The sequence below is a fragment of the Natrix helvetica genome, assembly GCF_964273705.1.
Source record: "Natrix helvetica genome assembly, chromosome: Z".
Lineage (NCBI taxonomy): Eukaryota > Metazoa > Chordata > Lepidosauria > Squamata > Natricidae > Natrix > Natrix helvetica.
The window spans coordinates 62,160,534-62,176,686 of NC_138554.1; the positions used below are offsets into that span (position 1 = coordinate 62,160,534).

The 16,153-nt window shown below is 45.7% G+C and overlaps 1 protein-coding gene across 1 annotated transcript in view; it reads left to right on the forward strand.

The window, feature by feature from the left end:
* RECK (reversion inducing cysteine rich protein with kazal motifs) overlaps positions 1-16,153 on the forward strand; it is a 103,486-nt gene that overhangs the window by 37,432 nt on the left and 49,901 nt on the right. The window contains exon 9 of the mRNA XM_081971609.1: positions 5,007-5,274. Within this exon, the coding sequence (XP_081827735.1) occupies positions 5,007-5,274 (268 nt within the window). The remainder of the gene's footprint in view (positions 1-5,006; positions 5,275-16,153) is intronic.

The following is a 16,153-nucleotide window of genomic DNA, read 5'->3' on the forward strand; positions in this document are numbered from 1 at the left end:
GACCCCTGTTTCATGTCACCCCTGTTTCTCTTTGTTAGACTACCCATATCTAGTTTCTGCAATCATTTGTTTTAGGCCCCAGTCCTGTAATCAATTTTGTGACTCTTTTCTGCACTCTTTCTAGAATGGTGGAGACAGCAGTCAGATAGGGTTAACTCCGTCCAGTAACTAATAGGGCTGAGTGTACAGTTTATAAAACCATCCTCCGTGCAGCTCCTCCCAGCTTTAGACTCAGCCAGTTTTGGACTGGACGTATAGTTGATCTTCTCTGACTTAGCAGTTATTAATTACTAATTGCCAAAAAAAAATATTTCACCCACTGCCCTCCTTAAGAACTTGCAGACAGAGGGAATGTTTTGGATTCGATCAGGGGCTTTGCTCCATGCTGCGGAGCCAACTGCAGCTTTAAAAGCCACTTTAAAACATCGGAGGTTTTTTTTGATTCCCCTCCTAGTGGGGACGAATCATTAGAGGGCGCAGGCCCCTGTCCTGAGGCAGATCAGTCTCCTTCCTCCCCTGGGATTCTGGGTTTCTACCATCCCCAGCTATACCCCCAGATGTTGCTGCCATCATAGCCTCAGCCATTGAAAAGGGCATAGCTGCTGGGCTTCAGCATAAGGGGTCTTCTAGGCATAGCTCCAAATCTTAAGTTGGAGGGTGTCAAAGCTAAAAGTAAAAAGAAGTATTCCTTGGGGAAGGCTTCTTCCAAATGTTCTGTGTCCTGGCCTTCCACAGTGAGGGACAAGGAAGAGCAGGCGCCCAGGGATTCAGATCTCACTGAGGAGGAAGATCTGGGCCCTGATCAGCTTGTGTTTGTGGGACTTTTTTTTTTTTAAAAAAAGTTTTTTATTGGTTTTATAAAATTTTAAGGGAAGGGGTAATAGGTATGGGTACAAATGTTGACAGCTGCATCGTGCAAGAAATGATATTCCCCCCAAGTCTCATAACCTTTACAAAATGATAAACAAGATATTATTGCTTAACTAAATCTTGACAGCTTATTTTTACATTGTATCTTTCATTAATTTCAATCATTTACTTTGTATCTAACAAAAAGATTAATTGTATCAACAATTGCAATGTTTTTCTAGCTTACTTTTGTGATCTGAGTTTTCTCATTGTTGCCTCCTCCTCCCCACCTGCCAGCAAAGCCTTGGCCCCTCCCTCCTTCATATCTTGTGTATTGTCTTCCACTTTGTCTAGGAGTGCTTTGTTTTTTTCCATGAAGGCCTCTGTCTCCATAATTGTATTAATTCTAACTCTGCTGCCCTCCCAGAAAATCAACATACCTTCTGGCAATAGCCACCGGAACCAGAATCCCTTATCAAATATTTTTTTTGCTAATGACAAATATTTTTTCCTCTTATCTCTTACTTTCTTTGGGATCTGTTTCAGGATGGCTATCTCTTTGTCCTAATATTTTAATGTTTGCCCCCTTTGTGCACCCAGAATCTCATCTCTTGTAGCCTTTCTGAAAATTTAATATGAACCTCTCTTGGAACATTGTGTGTTCTAGCATAAGCTGAATTAACTCTATAAACCAAGTCAATATCCCATCCTAACTGCTGTTTGTCTTTTTTTAATATATTCAGCTAACATTGTTGTCATGTTCTCCTTCAAGTCTTCATTGTCAGTCTCAATTACGTTTTGAAATCTAAGGAAAAAAGACATCCTTTCAAATTCCATTTTTATCATGTGGTTCTCAAGTTCTAAATTTCCTCTCTGGACCACCCTCACCTCCCCCCTCATCTCAGTTGCCCCCTCCTCTAGAACGTCTATTCTTTGTTTGTTTTGTGCAGTTTGATTGTGTTTGTGGGACTTTTTAAACCTGCTCTTTTTCGGTCCTTGTTGTTTAAGGCAAAGAAGATTTCCGGCTTTAAGCCTACTCCAGCTCCTAAGGCTGCTGCCCCAAAGACAGGATTCGGAAGATCCTCTTTTTCTGGAGCCCACTGTTGAAAAGGAGATTGTTCCTTCTCCTAGAATCTTCAGACACTGGGCCTCTCCTGGCTCCGGCCCTTTGCCCAATGCCCTAGATAAACGCCTGTATAACATAGGGCCTGCTCTAGTCAAGGCTCTCAATCTCCTGTCTATAGACCTTCCAGTGGTGGCACTTGCTTCTCCTAATGCAGCTGCTAGTACTCCGGAGAATTATCTTAAACCTGAAGTCAAGCCTTTGGAACAAACGCTTGTCAAGGATCACCAGGTCTCAGCCTGGGCTATTCAGGCTTCCACCTTCTTCATTTTTTAGCAGATCTGCTCTCCTTTGGTTAAAGCAACTCCAGAGCAGGATTCCCAACAGGGATTCTAGGGCCCATGGGGATATTAATGTTGAAAGCAGCTCTTGAATTTTCAGCTGATGTAGTGCTCAGTGCAGCTCGCTTTGCTTCTAAAGCAATTGCTTCTAGCGTCACTTCCAGATGGTTATTATGGCTTAAAAATTGGCAAGCTGATGCCAGAGCCAAGAGGTGACAGGCTTCTTTCCCATTCTCTGGGGAACGTCTATTTGGGGCTCTTTTAGAACCTTTATTAGTGGAGTCAAAGGACAAGCATAAGGTCTTTCAACCGACCTTCCACAAGTCAGACAATGGGACATCTCCCTTCTATCGACACCCACCCTTTCGAGAGCAGGACGGGGGTTTCTCCAACCCCGTCCACAGCGCCAATCTCACCCTAGGCAGGATTCCAATCTACAGCAGGATAGGTCCAATAGGACCTTCCAGTGATACTCTCCCAGAAAATCCTTTAGAGGGGGCTTCAACCGACCCTACAGATGTCAAAAGTGACTGTCTGGTGGGTCTCCCGATAGGGGACCGACTGTCTGTGTTTGCGGACTGATGCAAAGACATAACAACCGATGCCTGGGTCCTGAAGACCATCGGATGGGGTCTGACCCTGGAATTTCTCTCCAACGCTCCGAGGCATTTTGTTCCTTTTCCAGTGTCTCGTGACATACAAAAGAGACAGCTCGTGGAACAGGCCATTTGCTACGGATCAGGGCCGTTCAAGCTGTGCCCAAGGGCCAAGAACACCAGGGATTCTACTCCCGGCTGTTCGTGGTACCAAAGGACTCGGGGGTGGTGGTGGAGACTGATTCTGTCTAAATTGATGAAAAATTTGTGAAAGCGATAAAACGAGGAAGGCTTTTGTTATTTGAGACAGATGTTTCTAAGAATAACTGATGCCAAGGTTAAGGAAGGTCATCAATGACAAGCAGTTAGAAGCTCTATTAAGGGGGCCCGAAAAAATTGTCTGGAAAGCATAGAAAAATGTCATTGATAATTTTCTTGGCAACGACAAAACACCAAACTACATTCAGCTGGTTGACAAACCTGTTAAGAAATACAAGACCATAGAGTGCAACATGTCACTGGAAATTTCTTTTTCGGCATTCATATTTGGACTTCTTTCCTAAAAATTTAGATGCAGTCAGTGACATACAGTACATGGTGTAAGTTTTCAGGAGGACATTACCACAATGGAAAAATGGTATTAGGGCAACTGATGGTTGCACTCTATTGTTGGACACTGTTGTGAGATGCATTGGACATTGAGTACAAATGAAAATCAGCAATAAAACACCTTTAACCTTATTGAAACAGAAACATGTAATTGCATAAATTATAGTAATTAAAATTAATTTCATATTTCTCAGGATTCCTACATGATATAATCGTTCTGAAATTATATTTGTGTTGAGTTTTAAGGGGTATATCATAATTACCTAAAGTTTTTTTTTGAAAAAATAGTTCTCCTGTGATTATTTATAAATAGAACACAGGGAACTTATTTTCTTTATCTAGATTTGACTTTCCATGCATTAAGAATGTATTTCAAAATAATATGAACATCTGAGAATATTAAATTTAATAAATTAATGTATGAATTAACTTCCTTTTCGTAAGAAACATTTATACTTACATGATAAAATCATATTGAAATGAAGCATTAATTTCAGAACATGTGATTTACAGCATGATGGAGTCCAAGTCTAAAATATTATTTTTTGTGGAGTAAGTTAATACAAAATCTATTGAAGTTTTGAATATTGATGTTAATAACTCTTTCCATTCTCTAGGCAAAATACAAACCTTTAATTCGTAAATCTAATCTGCAGATTCTAAAATTTGCATATCAACTTGATTCATCACTAACATAATTTTTTAAAAAGTAATTCTAAGCTTTTTAATAATTATTTTTAGTAGAGTAGGTATTTCTGAATCTAAAAATGCATGTCCGAATTGGGATGTCAGTAGATTTAATTGAAAATACTGCCACTGAGTCACGTAAATCAGATTATTTTTCCTTTACAGCAGAAAACATTGAAAATACATCTATTAATTAGTTACACGAAATCTCATCTTCTACCACTTTTTCTATGACCAGCTTTTGAAACTTATTCTGAGATAAGGATTATTTCATTGCATGAACTGAATGAGAGTAAAAGTTTCAAAACATCCCTTTTCCAAAAATATATTTCACAATTTTTGAATTTTGTATACAAAGGAGAGTTTCCATTAAGTACAAAATTTGGAAACAGAATATCCTGACCTTAAACTTCATCCTTTAATGTACTCATCAGAATCAAAGATTCAATAAGTTTGAATAGCTGACAAACTCAAGAAACTTGTGGATTTCAGGAAAGCATTATCTGAAAAAAAATCCTTTATAATAAATTCAGAGCAGTGATTCAAAACCAAAAAACTTTATATTGTTTGTTAACTTCATTTCCCCTTCATTGCAACATCTGACTTGAAATAGATTTCTGAGAATGCTTCAGAGTCTACTTGAGGAAAAAAGCATTTAGTAAAGAAATTATTTTTGCTCAGAAGGTAAAACCTGGTCCATTCTTTCTTGCTGTGCAAATGAAGTAATGAATCCATAGCAAGAATTTAATTAGATTTAAAAGGTAAACAGTAGAAGATATGAGTTCATGCATACGTGCCAAACCAGAGGTTCATATATGCACAGAGGTGACAACTAACAATATTTTTTTCTTTCTTATATAGGTTTATACTGTTGTGATAGAGCTGAAGATTATGTTTGCCAAACAGCTTGTAAAAGGATACTGATGTCAATGAAAACAGAACATGAAATTGTGGATGGGCTTATTGAAAGCTGTAAAACAATGCCTCTTCCACAGGATCCACTTTGGCAATGTTTCTTAGAGAGCTCAAGATCTGTTCATCCTGGAGTGACACTGCATCCACCACCTTCAACGGTTCTGGATAGTGCTAAGTTGCACTGTTGTTCCAAAGCAAATACTTCTTTGTGTAGGTTCGTATATCTCCTTCTTTGTTTCAATTTCTACAAGCTTTTGATAAAAACAAATTTATATTCAGCCATTAATTTGCTAATATTTAAACAGTGTACATTTTTAAATGAAGTGAATCAATTTGAAATTTGAGAAAACTTCGGAACGTCTATCAATAGTTTAATAAAAGAGGCTTTCTTATTTACAAAATGAAAGGAACAACGTAACAAAATGCCACCACTTTCATAAGATAGAAAATGTGTTCAAAATTCTATATAAAAGTCAGAGAACCACATACTACTAAAATTCTCATTGTTATCCTTAACTGTGTCATCTATCTCACTTAAGTTAATTAACAAAGATACCTGGCTCATTGTTTTCCAAGATTATATTTTACTGAGAACAAAAGCAAATGTAGAAGTAGTAAGGCAGAATCTGTTAGCTTGATATGAAGAAAATGTGTTAATTTCCCCTTTTCCCACCAGCCACCCCATTACCAGTCAAAGCCCAATTAGAAGTTCTCAGATTGTTTAGAAGACGGATCCTGTATTTGTACCTTCTCCATCTCCACATTCTTTTGGCTGAACTTATGTTGGATTGGTGTAACTCACTTTCAGGGCCAGCACAGTTTCATTCCCAATCCCCCACCTGTCCTTGTTCAATCACATTCTCCCCCCCCCCCGCCGCCCTCATTGCTAACGTTAGGCTGGCAAGATGTGATGTAAAACTAGAAGGTGTCAAGCCGGCCTCCTCAGCAACCAAGAAAGAAACCACTTAACTCCATTTTGCAGAATTAAGAGTACCTTTACTGGTTATGAAAAGGTAGCAGCTAAGCAAAGCAAGATCTGAGGCAAAAGCGTTCAAAATCATACATATCAATATGTGACCAACCCCCTTCCCCTGGAAACCCTCATCCCACTGCCCAATCTGCAAATCCTTCAGGTGTCATGTGAGTTTCATCTTGAGAACAAAACTTCCTTTTTACAATCTGTCCTATACTAAATAATCTCCTCCCAAATACCAAGCCCCCACTCCCTGTTTCAATGGCAGCCGAAAGCAAATAGCGAAGTAGAGGCTGACAGAAGGAGAATGACATGTCCCTCTAAAAAACGGATATGCCTACAAAAGAAAAAATAGGAAACACATTAGTTACAGCATAAAATCTCTTTTTGGCTTATTGGCTTATTTATTATGAAAACTGGTGGGTTAAACAGGGCATGCTTGGAAACAAACATCTCTAGTCTCAACTCACTCAATCTCTGTGAGGGAAATCCATCCATAGAATAAGGTACTGTAACCTTCCCATATGGAGTCTAGAATTCAGGATTCAGCTAATCTCAAAATGTTGTTCTCCCTAGTTGGCGGAGATAGCATCCAGGATGGGTTAACTCTGTCCAGTATCCAATCGGATTGAGTCTACAGTTGTGATGTCACACCTCCTCTGGCTACTCCTAGCTTTAGACTCAGTCTGATCAAAGGACTGGACATATTCCCTTAGCTAATCTCCTCAAAATTAGCTAGCTAGATAAAAAACTTTTTTCTTTTCAATTGGCTTCGTGCTCGAATTTCATCTAGAGCTCCAGAACATCAAAATCTCCGATGGGGGGGGAAAGGGTTTTCCCACATCACGCAAGCCTTGCCTTGCACGGGGCACCTGCCTCGCCTCGCTCGACGTCCAGCAAAGCACACGGTGGATAGTGGGTACCACGAGTTCAGTCCCCAAGGATTTTCTCGGCGGACAAGCCCGCGGGCGGTAACCCAACAGCCTCTATTCTTTAGACAATGACAATTGACTCCATTTGCAGCTATTTTTTGGCGTGAAAAAGCAGCAGCCATTTTATTTCGGTGCAAAGAATTGGTGGCCATTTTTCCCAACACCAGGTGAGCATTCCTAAGGGCATCAACCTCCCTCAGGCCCTTATAGACACATCATATGGTCTCTCTGGTCAAAGGGGAACAGGATCTCTCTAATGGCTCACAGCCATTCCCTCCTGACAGTCCGATTGCCAGCCCCTCGGGCATCAAGATGGCCAAGAAATGGGCGGCCCCAGATCCATGGTCCAAAGGACACCTGGCCCAAGCCTCTTAAGATGGCCTAAAAGGGGGAGTCTCAGTGCCAACAGTTGCTGGACAAAGTTAGAAAAGGCTCAACATCTCACTGCGACACAGCAGCCTCACGCTCCAACCGTGTGCCCAACAAGCCCACATCCATTTCTGCCAGGCCCTTTGCCAATAGATAGCCCCAGGCCTACTGACGTATCTACTGACAGTGAGGAAGAATCTCCTTCGATGAGGCAGCACAATTCAAGGGCTCCTTTGGCATCAGCTGAATTGCCTATTACGGGGGCTTCATCCCCAGCAGGGGGGTCTACACCAATCCATGCACAGCCACCTGCGCTCCTTCCAACTGGGAGGCTTCCATCATCTCTGAAGCCATTCGCCAAGGCATCGCGGCAGGTCTCTAGCAAGGATTGTCATCTGCTTCTGCCCAGCCCCGACAGCCGTCTCCCAGGAAACCCTGTGTCAGCAGAAGTCCTGCTTCCCCATCAGGACCCACTCATTCTGAACCCTTATCTCAGGTTTTAGTAGGTGGGGAGGAGGAAGAAGCCATTTGGGATTCCGACTGTCGGAAGATGATGACCTATCCCTAGACCAGTACTCCTTTGTCGGTCTGTTCAAACCAGCTGTTTTTCTATCTCTTCTTTTTAAGGCCAAAAAAGTAGCTAAAGTAGGGTTAGCTCCTCCACCTCAGGATTCAGATCCAGGGAAAAGGGATCCAGCAGATCACCTCTTCCAGGAACTTACCATTGAGAAGGAAGTGATTCATTCCACCTGATTATTCCTGGACTTAGTCCAAAGGCAGTGGGCTTCCCCAGGGTTGGGTCTCCTTCCCAGTTCTCTAGACAAACAGCTATACAATATTGGTCTGTAACTAACCAAGGGATTGGAGGTTCCTGCAGTGGACCCCCCCCCCCCAGTAGCTACCCTTTCCTCCCCTTCGGCTGTGACCTAGAGGGGGTGTTGAAACCTGAGGACAAGCGTTTTGAACAGACGCTTGTCAAGGGCCACCAAGCTGAGGCCTGGTCGGTCTGGGCCTCTACTTCGGCCTCCTTTTTCAGCAGGGCCGTCATCCTCTGGATTAAACAATTACAGGATAGACTTCCACCGGGAGATTCAAGGTCACATCATGACCTTAATAAGATCAAGGCTGCAGTTGAATTCTTAGCAGATGCGTCCTTAAATGCAGCCCGATTCGCATCCAAAGCCATAGGCCGGGTCCTGAGATGGGCCGCCACCACTGCTAGGATCTTCATGAAGGTTCTGGGCGCGGACGAGAGGCCGAAGGGCAGAGCCCTGTACTGGTAGTGCCTCCCGTCGTAGTGGAATCTCAGAAACCTTCTGTGCGCTGCATGAATGGGAACATGCAGGTAGTCCTCCCTCAAATCTATGGAGGTGAGCAGGTCTCCCTGTCTTATGCAATCCAGGATGGAGTGGAGAGACTGCATCTTGAATTGTTTGTAGGCCAGATACTGGTTCAAACGCTTCAGATCCAAGATGGCTCTCCATCCCCCTGAGGCCTTCGGAACCAGGAAAAGAATGGAATAGAATCCTCACCTTTCCTGATCCTTTGGCACTGGCTCTATGGCCCTTATTTGGCACAGATGGAGAATCTCCTTCTGCATGAGGTCCCTTTTCAGGGGGTTCTTGGGAGTCGGACAACGGATGAATGTCCTGGGGGGAAAGGACAGGAAGTATAATGCTAGGCCCCTCCTGATCGTGCTGAGGACCACAAGTCTGATGTTATCTCCTCCCACCTGTCGGCATATAACTGGAGCCGAACCCCTATGGGAGGAATCCTTTGATGGTCACTTCCCCCGTCGGAATTGGCGGGAGTTTGTTCCGCCACGAAAGGGCTTCCGAAAGGAATGTTGTTGTTGTTGTCTTACCCTGGACCCGTAGGAATTTCTATCCTGGCCCCTATCTCCAGACTGGGAGTAAGGTCTCTGATAGGTAGAAGAGGTGGACACCTGAGGAGGCTCCTGCACTCTAAATGATTGCTTCCTAAAGGAGCCTGAGTCCTTACGCTCGGTCTTCTTGAGGGTGTCCGGGAGGACCTTCCATTTGTCCTTTGTTTCGATGACAAACTTATCCAGGGCCTCCCCAAAAAGCTGGCCTCCCTTGAAGGGGGCGGAAGCGAGCTTCCACTTTGCCTTCATGTCTGCCTGCCAGTGGCGGAGGCACAGCAGGCAACAGGATATGACATTGGATGCCAGTGCCCTGGACGCGAACTTTGCCTCATTTAAAGAGGCATCCGCTGAGTATTCAACTGCGGTAATTATTTTATTGATGTCATGTTTCCACTGAGATCCCCCAGAAGGAGGTTTGGATCTCAGTTGGCGCAGCCAGAGGAGAGATGCCCTAGTGAAAAAAGAGGCAAAGGTGGATGCCCTGATGGCCCAGGCAGCCGCCTGGTGTGTTTTGTGACATGCCTTCTCGGATCTCTTGTCTTCGGCCTTGAGACCTTCTAGAAGGTCGGCAGGTAAGTTCAAATTGGAGGTCAAGGAGACCACCGGGGCATCCACCTCTGGCAATTTTAGCACCTCCTCCATTCTACTTTCTACAGCGTAGAGAGACTTATCTCCACCGCTAGGGTTGGTAAGTGTACCTGGCTGGACCCACTGTCTTTGGACTACGTCCATGAATAAGTCTGGCACTGGAATTAGATCAATGGTAGGAACAGGTTCTTTAAACAAGCCCTCCTTATGGTCCTTAGTGGACGACGGAGGGACGGCAGCCCCCTTTGGGGTGGAACCTAAATCGGTGGCCGCTTTGGCTTTGTGGAGAATAGATTTGAATAGAGAGGGTTTGAATAACCCCGTGAAGGCTGGTTTATCTGGGGGAAGATCCTCGTCCTCTGATAACTCAAAATCATCAATCTCTCCTTCTCCTTCTTTCCAGACCGACTCCTCAGTAGCCACTGAGATGCCCGGAGAGGGAGGATTCTGGTCCTGTGCCGTGAGAGGCCTAGGCTTGGGTGTGCCAGTGACTCGGCCCTCCTTTTGCTTCATTCCTCGGCAATGCCCTGAGATATGGCCTGAGCAATCACCTCCCTCATCTCTGCCAACAGGGCAGGGCCCTTGTCCTCCCTGGGGCATGATGTAGAAAGGGCAGAACGCCTCCTACCCTCCCCCCCAAACTGTTACCCTCATCCACCGGGACAATGCCCTGAAAGGGCTCCAATTCCTCCCTGATGGATGAGCTGGGAGAGTCAGGGTATCCCCAGGAAGCATCAGGGGAAGATTCCCTAGAAATTTCCCCAACCGATAGGGGTGACCTATCCCCTTGAGGGGAGCCAGGTTCTCCCTCCTCCTTCTGGATTGGGGTTGGTTCTGGCAATGGTCCCGCATGAGTGGGAGACCTATCATGCCTTTGGGTTTTGGGGCCTTTTGCCTGCAGGGCCCCTCCTTGCATTTGTCAGCACACCCTGAGGGACGTGGGGATGCCCTTCTAGAGCCGCCCTTGCTTCCCTTACCCCCATTGGCGGGGGGGAGATCTAGCATGCTCCGCTTTGAGGAGGGCCCTGCCTGCATATCTTGAGCGCCCACACTTTTGTCCGCCATACTGGCCCGCAGGACTCAGTAGGGACAGACAGGCCTGGCGTGGATCGAGGAAAGGTTGCTTCGGGGCGGAGGCCAGCTGTCCAAAGGACGCCCGACGATCCCGCCAAGAGTTAGAGGGAAGCTGAAGGGACAAAGCCCTCTCACCCACTGTGCCCGCCGCTAGGACACTCAATTGTCTCTCCAAGGCAGGCCTCGCCGGCTTCCCGGACAAGGCCCGCTCTTCGGCAGTGTCGCTGCTGCTGCTGAGAGCTTTATAGACGTCTTCTTCACGGCTACGGTCTCTCGGAATGCTGCTTGGCGCCGTAAGATCGCCGCCACTGCGCGCGCAGTTTTCCTCTGTGAGAACATTTGGGCTTGCAGTGAAAAGCGCGCAAAGCTTCTTTAAAATGGCCACCGCTGTTGCCGGGCAGAATAACAACCACTGCTGCCTCCGGAGAGCTCCAACGCTACTCATGGCCAGCGAAAGCAGCTATTGGGGCAATTATGGACGGGAAGCCCCCCCACGGCCCCTTGAGCTCGCCGGCAGCCGCCGGACAAGCCACTCACCTCCTGCGCACTCCGCTTACGCCTGCAGGGTGTCCCGGCAGACCTCTCAGTCAGCGTGTTATGAATTAATCTTGACAAAAAAGGGGAAAAACCTTCAACAGAATTGTCTGTTTACTTTTCTTCTGTGCTTATTATGGGGAGTCCAGTTTAACTGCTCTAAGACTGAGGAGCTCCCTGGTTACAGTCCAAATGGGCGGACTGAGTTTTTAAACTGACTTGCAAGAGGCAAAGGGAGGCGTGGTCAAGAAAAAACTCACTCAGTCCTAGGGCAGTTAGACTGTGTTAACCCATGTTTGGACTCTCCAAGCAGCGCACAGGAGAATGGCATCGTCTGGATATGGAGTCCCGTAACATTCCATGTAATGCCAGACTTGGGTTAGGAAATGGGCTAGCTGTTTGTTGGGGTCCCATCAAATTTAACTGTCAATGGTGGTGGACAGTGATCTCCGTGGCCTAAGAGTGGGGCCTGTGCTGCAGGGATGGTGGCTGCTGGGATAACTGGCAGAGCTAGTATAGTCATTGGAAGTGTCACAGGCATAGTAGAGGCTGTGGTAGGCATGATGTAGAGCTGGGTGATATTGTAGTGGCTCCCTGCGCTGGAGGGTTCGACACTTCCAGCACCTAGAATTTCTCCTTCAACTACTTTACAACTGGGCTAGAAATGGGATTTGGGGACAGCATTTCTTGAGGAAGCGTTATTAGCCTGGCATTATTATTATTTTATTTATTTATTTTATTTCTTGGATTTCTAGACCGCCCCCTCTCCCAAAAAGGGACTCGGGGCGGTGTACAGTCAATGCAGATAAAAATACAATCATAAAACAATTAAATACATTTGGATGGAGGAGATAGGCTGTACAAGAAATAAATATATTCTAAAACCCTAAAAACATCCCCAATTAAAAACCCAAACCCAATTAAAATAAATCCCCGGGAGGTAAAACTAAGAAAGTGCCAGGCCAGCTGATTGAAATAGGTGAGTCTTTAACTTTTGACGGAAGGAACGGAGGTTGGTGATGGTTCGAATGTTGGGGGGGAGGTCATTCCAGAGGGTTGGGCCCATCACAGAGAAGGACCTACTCCTAGGTGTCGCCCGCTGACACTGCCTAGCGGACGGCACCAGGAGGAGTCCCTCCCTGTGTGAGCGAATAGGTCGCAGGGACGTGTGTGGTAGGATGCGATCCTGCAGATATCTAGGTCCTATGCCATGGAGCGCTTTAAAGATAGTGATCAATACCTTGAAACGCACCCGAAAGGCCACAGGTAGCCAGTGCAGCTCGCGCAGGAGCGGTGTTACGTGGGAGTAACGTGTACTCCCCATGATAACCCGCGCGGCTGCGTTCTGAACTAGCTGCAGTCTCCGGATGCGTCCCAAGGGAAGCCCCATGTAGAGGGCATTGCAGTAGTCCAGGCGAGACGTCACCAGCGCATGAGTGACCGTGCGCAGGGCACTCCGGTCCAGTAGGGGGCGCAATTGGCGCACCAGGCGAACCTGGTGGAACGCCCCCCTTGCCACGGCTGCCACATGGTCCTCCAGTGACAGCTGGGCATCAAGGAGGACGCCCAAATTGCGCGCCCGCTCCACAGGGGACAGTTGTTCGCCCCCTATGGCCAGCGATGGTGTCAGCTGGCTGAACCGAGGTGCCGGTACCCATAGCCACTCGGTCTTGGAGGGGTTGAGTTTGAGTCTGTTGTCCCCCATCCAGACCCCGACGGCTTCCAAACACCGGGACATCACTTCGACAGCCTCGTTGGGGTGGTTTGGGGTTGAAATGTACAGCTGAGTGTCATCAGCGTACAGGTGGTACTCAACCCCAAAGCCACGGATGATCTCACCCAGTGGCTTCACATATGCGTTGAACAGGAGAGGCGAGAGGACCGACCCCTGCGGCACCCCACAAGTGAGTGGCCTCAGGGACGACCTCTGCCCCCCTGTCAACACACATGCCAGGCATGCCAGGCATCTTTTGCTATTCATGCAGTTTCCATGTATATGTTCTCCTGGTAGTGTCCACCATTGTCTAGATTTCAGTTTCCAGGCAATTTGAATGTAGCTGTTGGCAACTGAGGTGCAGGAGATACTGGAAGACAATGGGTGGACCATCTGGAACTTGCCAGAAGCCTTCTTCAAAAACTCATATTTCTTCTTCCAGTGCTCGACTTCCCCTTTTTCTAAGAAATTCTCATAAGAGATTTTTGTTTGTACTTGCAGGGCTAGAGCGACCATAGGCAAAGTTGAGGGCTGCCTTACTAGCCATTTTGCAATTGGATCTGCATCTTGGTTCTCTTTCATGATTATGGAATCATCTTTGGTATGCATGGCAAAAGGATGGAGAGACTTCATTCACACACTCAACACATAGTCCTTAATGGAGCTACATCTTTGTGGAGGGACGTAAGCAGTGGGGTACCCCAAGCTTCTGCTTTAGGCTCAGTACTCTTCAATATTTTCATAAACTATTTAGATCAGTGATTCTCAACCTTCCCAATGCTGCGACCCTTTAATACAGTTCCTCACGTTGTGGTGACCCCCAACCATAAAATTATTTTCGTTGCTACTTCATAATCGTAATTTTGCTACTGTTATGAATTGTAATGTAAATATCTGATATGCAGGATGTATTTTCATTATTACAAATTAACATAATTAAAGCATAGTGATTGATCTGCTAATCTTGGTTTGGGAGAAGATCAACCAGGCTGGGATTTTCCAGGATAAAACGACCTCCCCGCCTGCCTCCAGCAGCAGTTTGTGGTTTACAAGAGTTTCACTTTATTAAATTTACTTTTTTGTACATTCTGTTCCACCCACCCATCCAGGTTTTTTTTCTTTCTTTCTTTCTATTCCTCCCTCCCTTTTCTTCTTTCTTTCCATTTCTCCCTCCCTTTTCTTTCTTTCCATTTCCCCCCTCCCTTTTTTCTTTCTTTCTTTCCATTTCTCCCTCCCTTTTCTTCTTTCTTTCTTTCCACTCCTCCCTTTTCTTCTTTCTTTCTTTCCATTCCTCCCTCCTTCCCTTTCTTTCTTTCTTTCTTTCTTTCTTTCTTTCTTTCTTTCTTTCTTCCATTCCTTCCTCCCCCTTCTTTCTTTTCCTTCCTTCCTTCCTTCCTTCCTTCCTTCCTTCCTTCCTTCCTTCCTTTCTTCCTTTCTTTCTTTTTTAAACACAGATTAAGAAGTTGCCCTTTAAATGGGATTTTAAATGGAGCTTAAGCTACATCGAACTGTGCTTCCGTCCCGAGTGGAATTCCTCGGGACGGAAGGGATGGGTGTCCTCCCCTCCCGCTTCGCCTGCCAGCCCTTCCCGGGGCCCAAAAAGCCTCTGAACTCAGTTTAGCCCGCAGGACAGGACTGATGGCGGGGGCAGCAAAGGCAGCATCCTGGCCCAAGGCGGCTTGAATCCCTGCATGCGCCTTCCCGGGCAAGAGCCTGTCCTGCTGGCTGAAGCGGGTGGCCCGACTGCCCCGCTGGTCTCCTGCTCTCCGGGCGCCTTTGAGCCCCTGTGCAGGCAGCTGGGCTGAAGCGGCACCACCGACCATGCTCGCTTTGGACATCTGTCACAGCCGAGGCTGATCCCCACCCAGAAGAACCCATCTCTCTCCCCCTTCAGCTCCTTGGCCTTTCCCTGACATGGAGACCGGGTGGGGTGGCGTCTAGGCTGTGACTGGAGCTGGGAAGAAGCTGCTTTGCCACCCGGCACTCTTCATGAACCTTCCGCTTCAGGACGCGCTCCTGAGCATGGGCGATGCCAGTGGAGGTGGATGGTCTTAGACTCCAAAAGGGTCGCGACCCACAGGTTGAGAACCATTGATTTAGATAAAGAAATAGAAAGGGAACTCATTACATTTTCAGATGTCACTAAACTGGTAGTAATAGCCAACACTCCAGGAGATAGGCTCAAGATCCAGGTGGATCTTGTACGATTTGTACACTGGGCCATATCTAACAAAATAAAATTCAATGTAGAGAAAAGTAAGATTTTACACTTAGGCAAAAAATACCAAATGTACAGGTACAGATTAAGTGAAACCTGGTTCAATAACAGTAATTGTGAGAGAGATTGTCTAGTGGACAATCACTTAAATATGAGCAGCAGTGTGTGGCAGCAGCCAAAAAGATCAATGCAATCCAAGGTTGTATTAACAGAGTAATAGAATCAAGAGTATGTGAAGTATTAGTACCGCTTTATAAAGTCTTAGTAAGACCACACTTTGGGAGGCAGGGATTTTTAATAACTTGTACAATGCATTTTAATGAATTGTTGTTATTATTACATTTCCAACAACCCAATGATTTATTTGTTTCTTTCTGTACAAATGTACCAGGTCTGAATAAGTTCTGAATAAGGCCAGTGAGCCTGAAATATTCCCATGACTACATCTCCCTCCCTCCTTCCTTCCTTCTTTCCCCCCTCCCTCCTTCCCTCCCTCCCTTTGAAAATAAATAGTTTCAAGAGGATTTCCAAATTTGAATTTCTGTGCAAGCGAATTGTATAGTTTAAAATTTCTGTCTTTGTTATCTGGTTTGTTCTTTTTGAATTAGTTGCAGCTTTCCAGACTGCACAAAATTCATGAATTTAAAGCTTCCCCCCTCTTCTAAACTGTGTCTCAGTATTTCCATGGAGGATATCAAGGATAACTTAATCATTAGTGCAAATTAAATCATCCCCATATGACATTGCTGTGTCCAAAATGCACTGTTTCTAGAATATGAAACAAAGAGGCAACTCATCATCTAGTT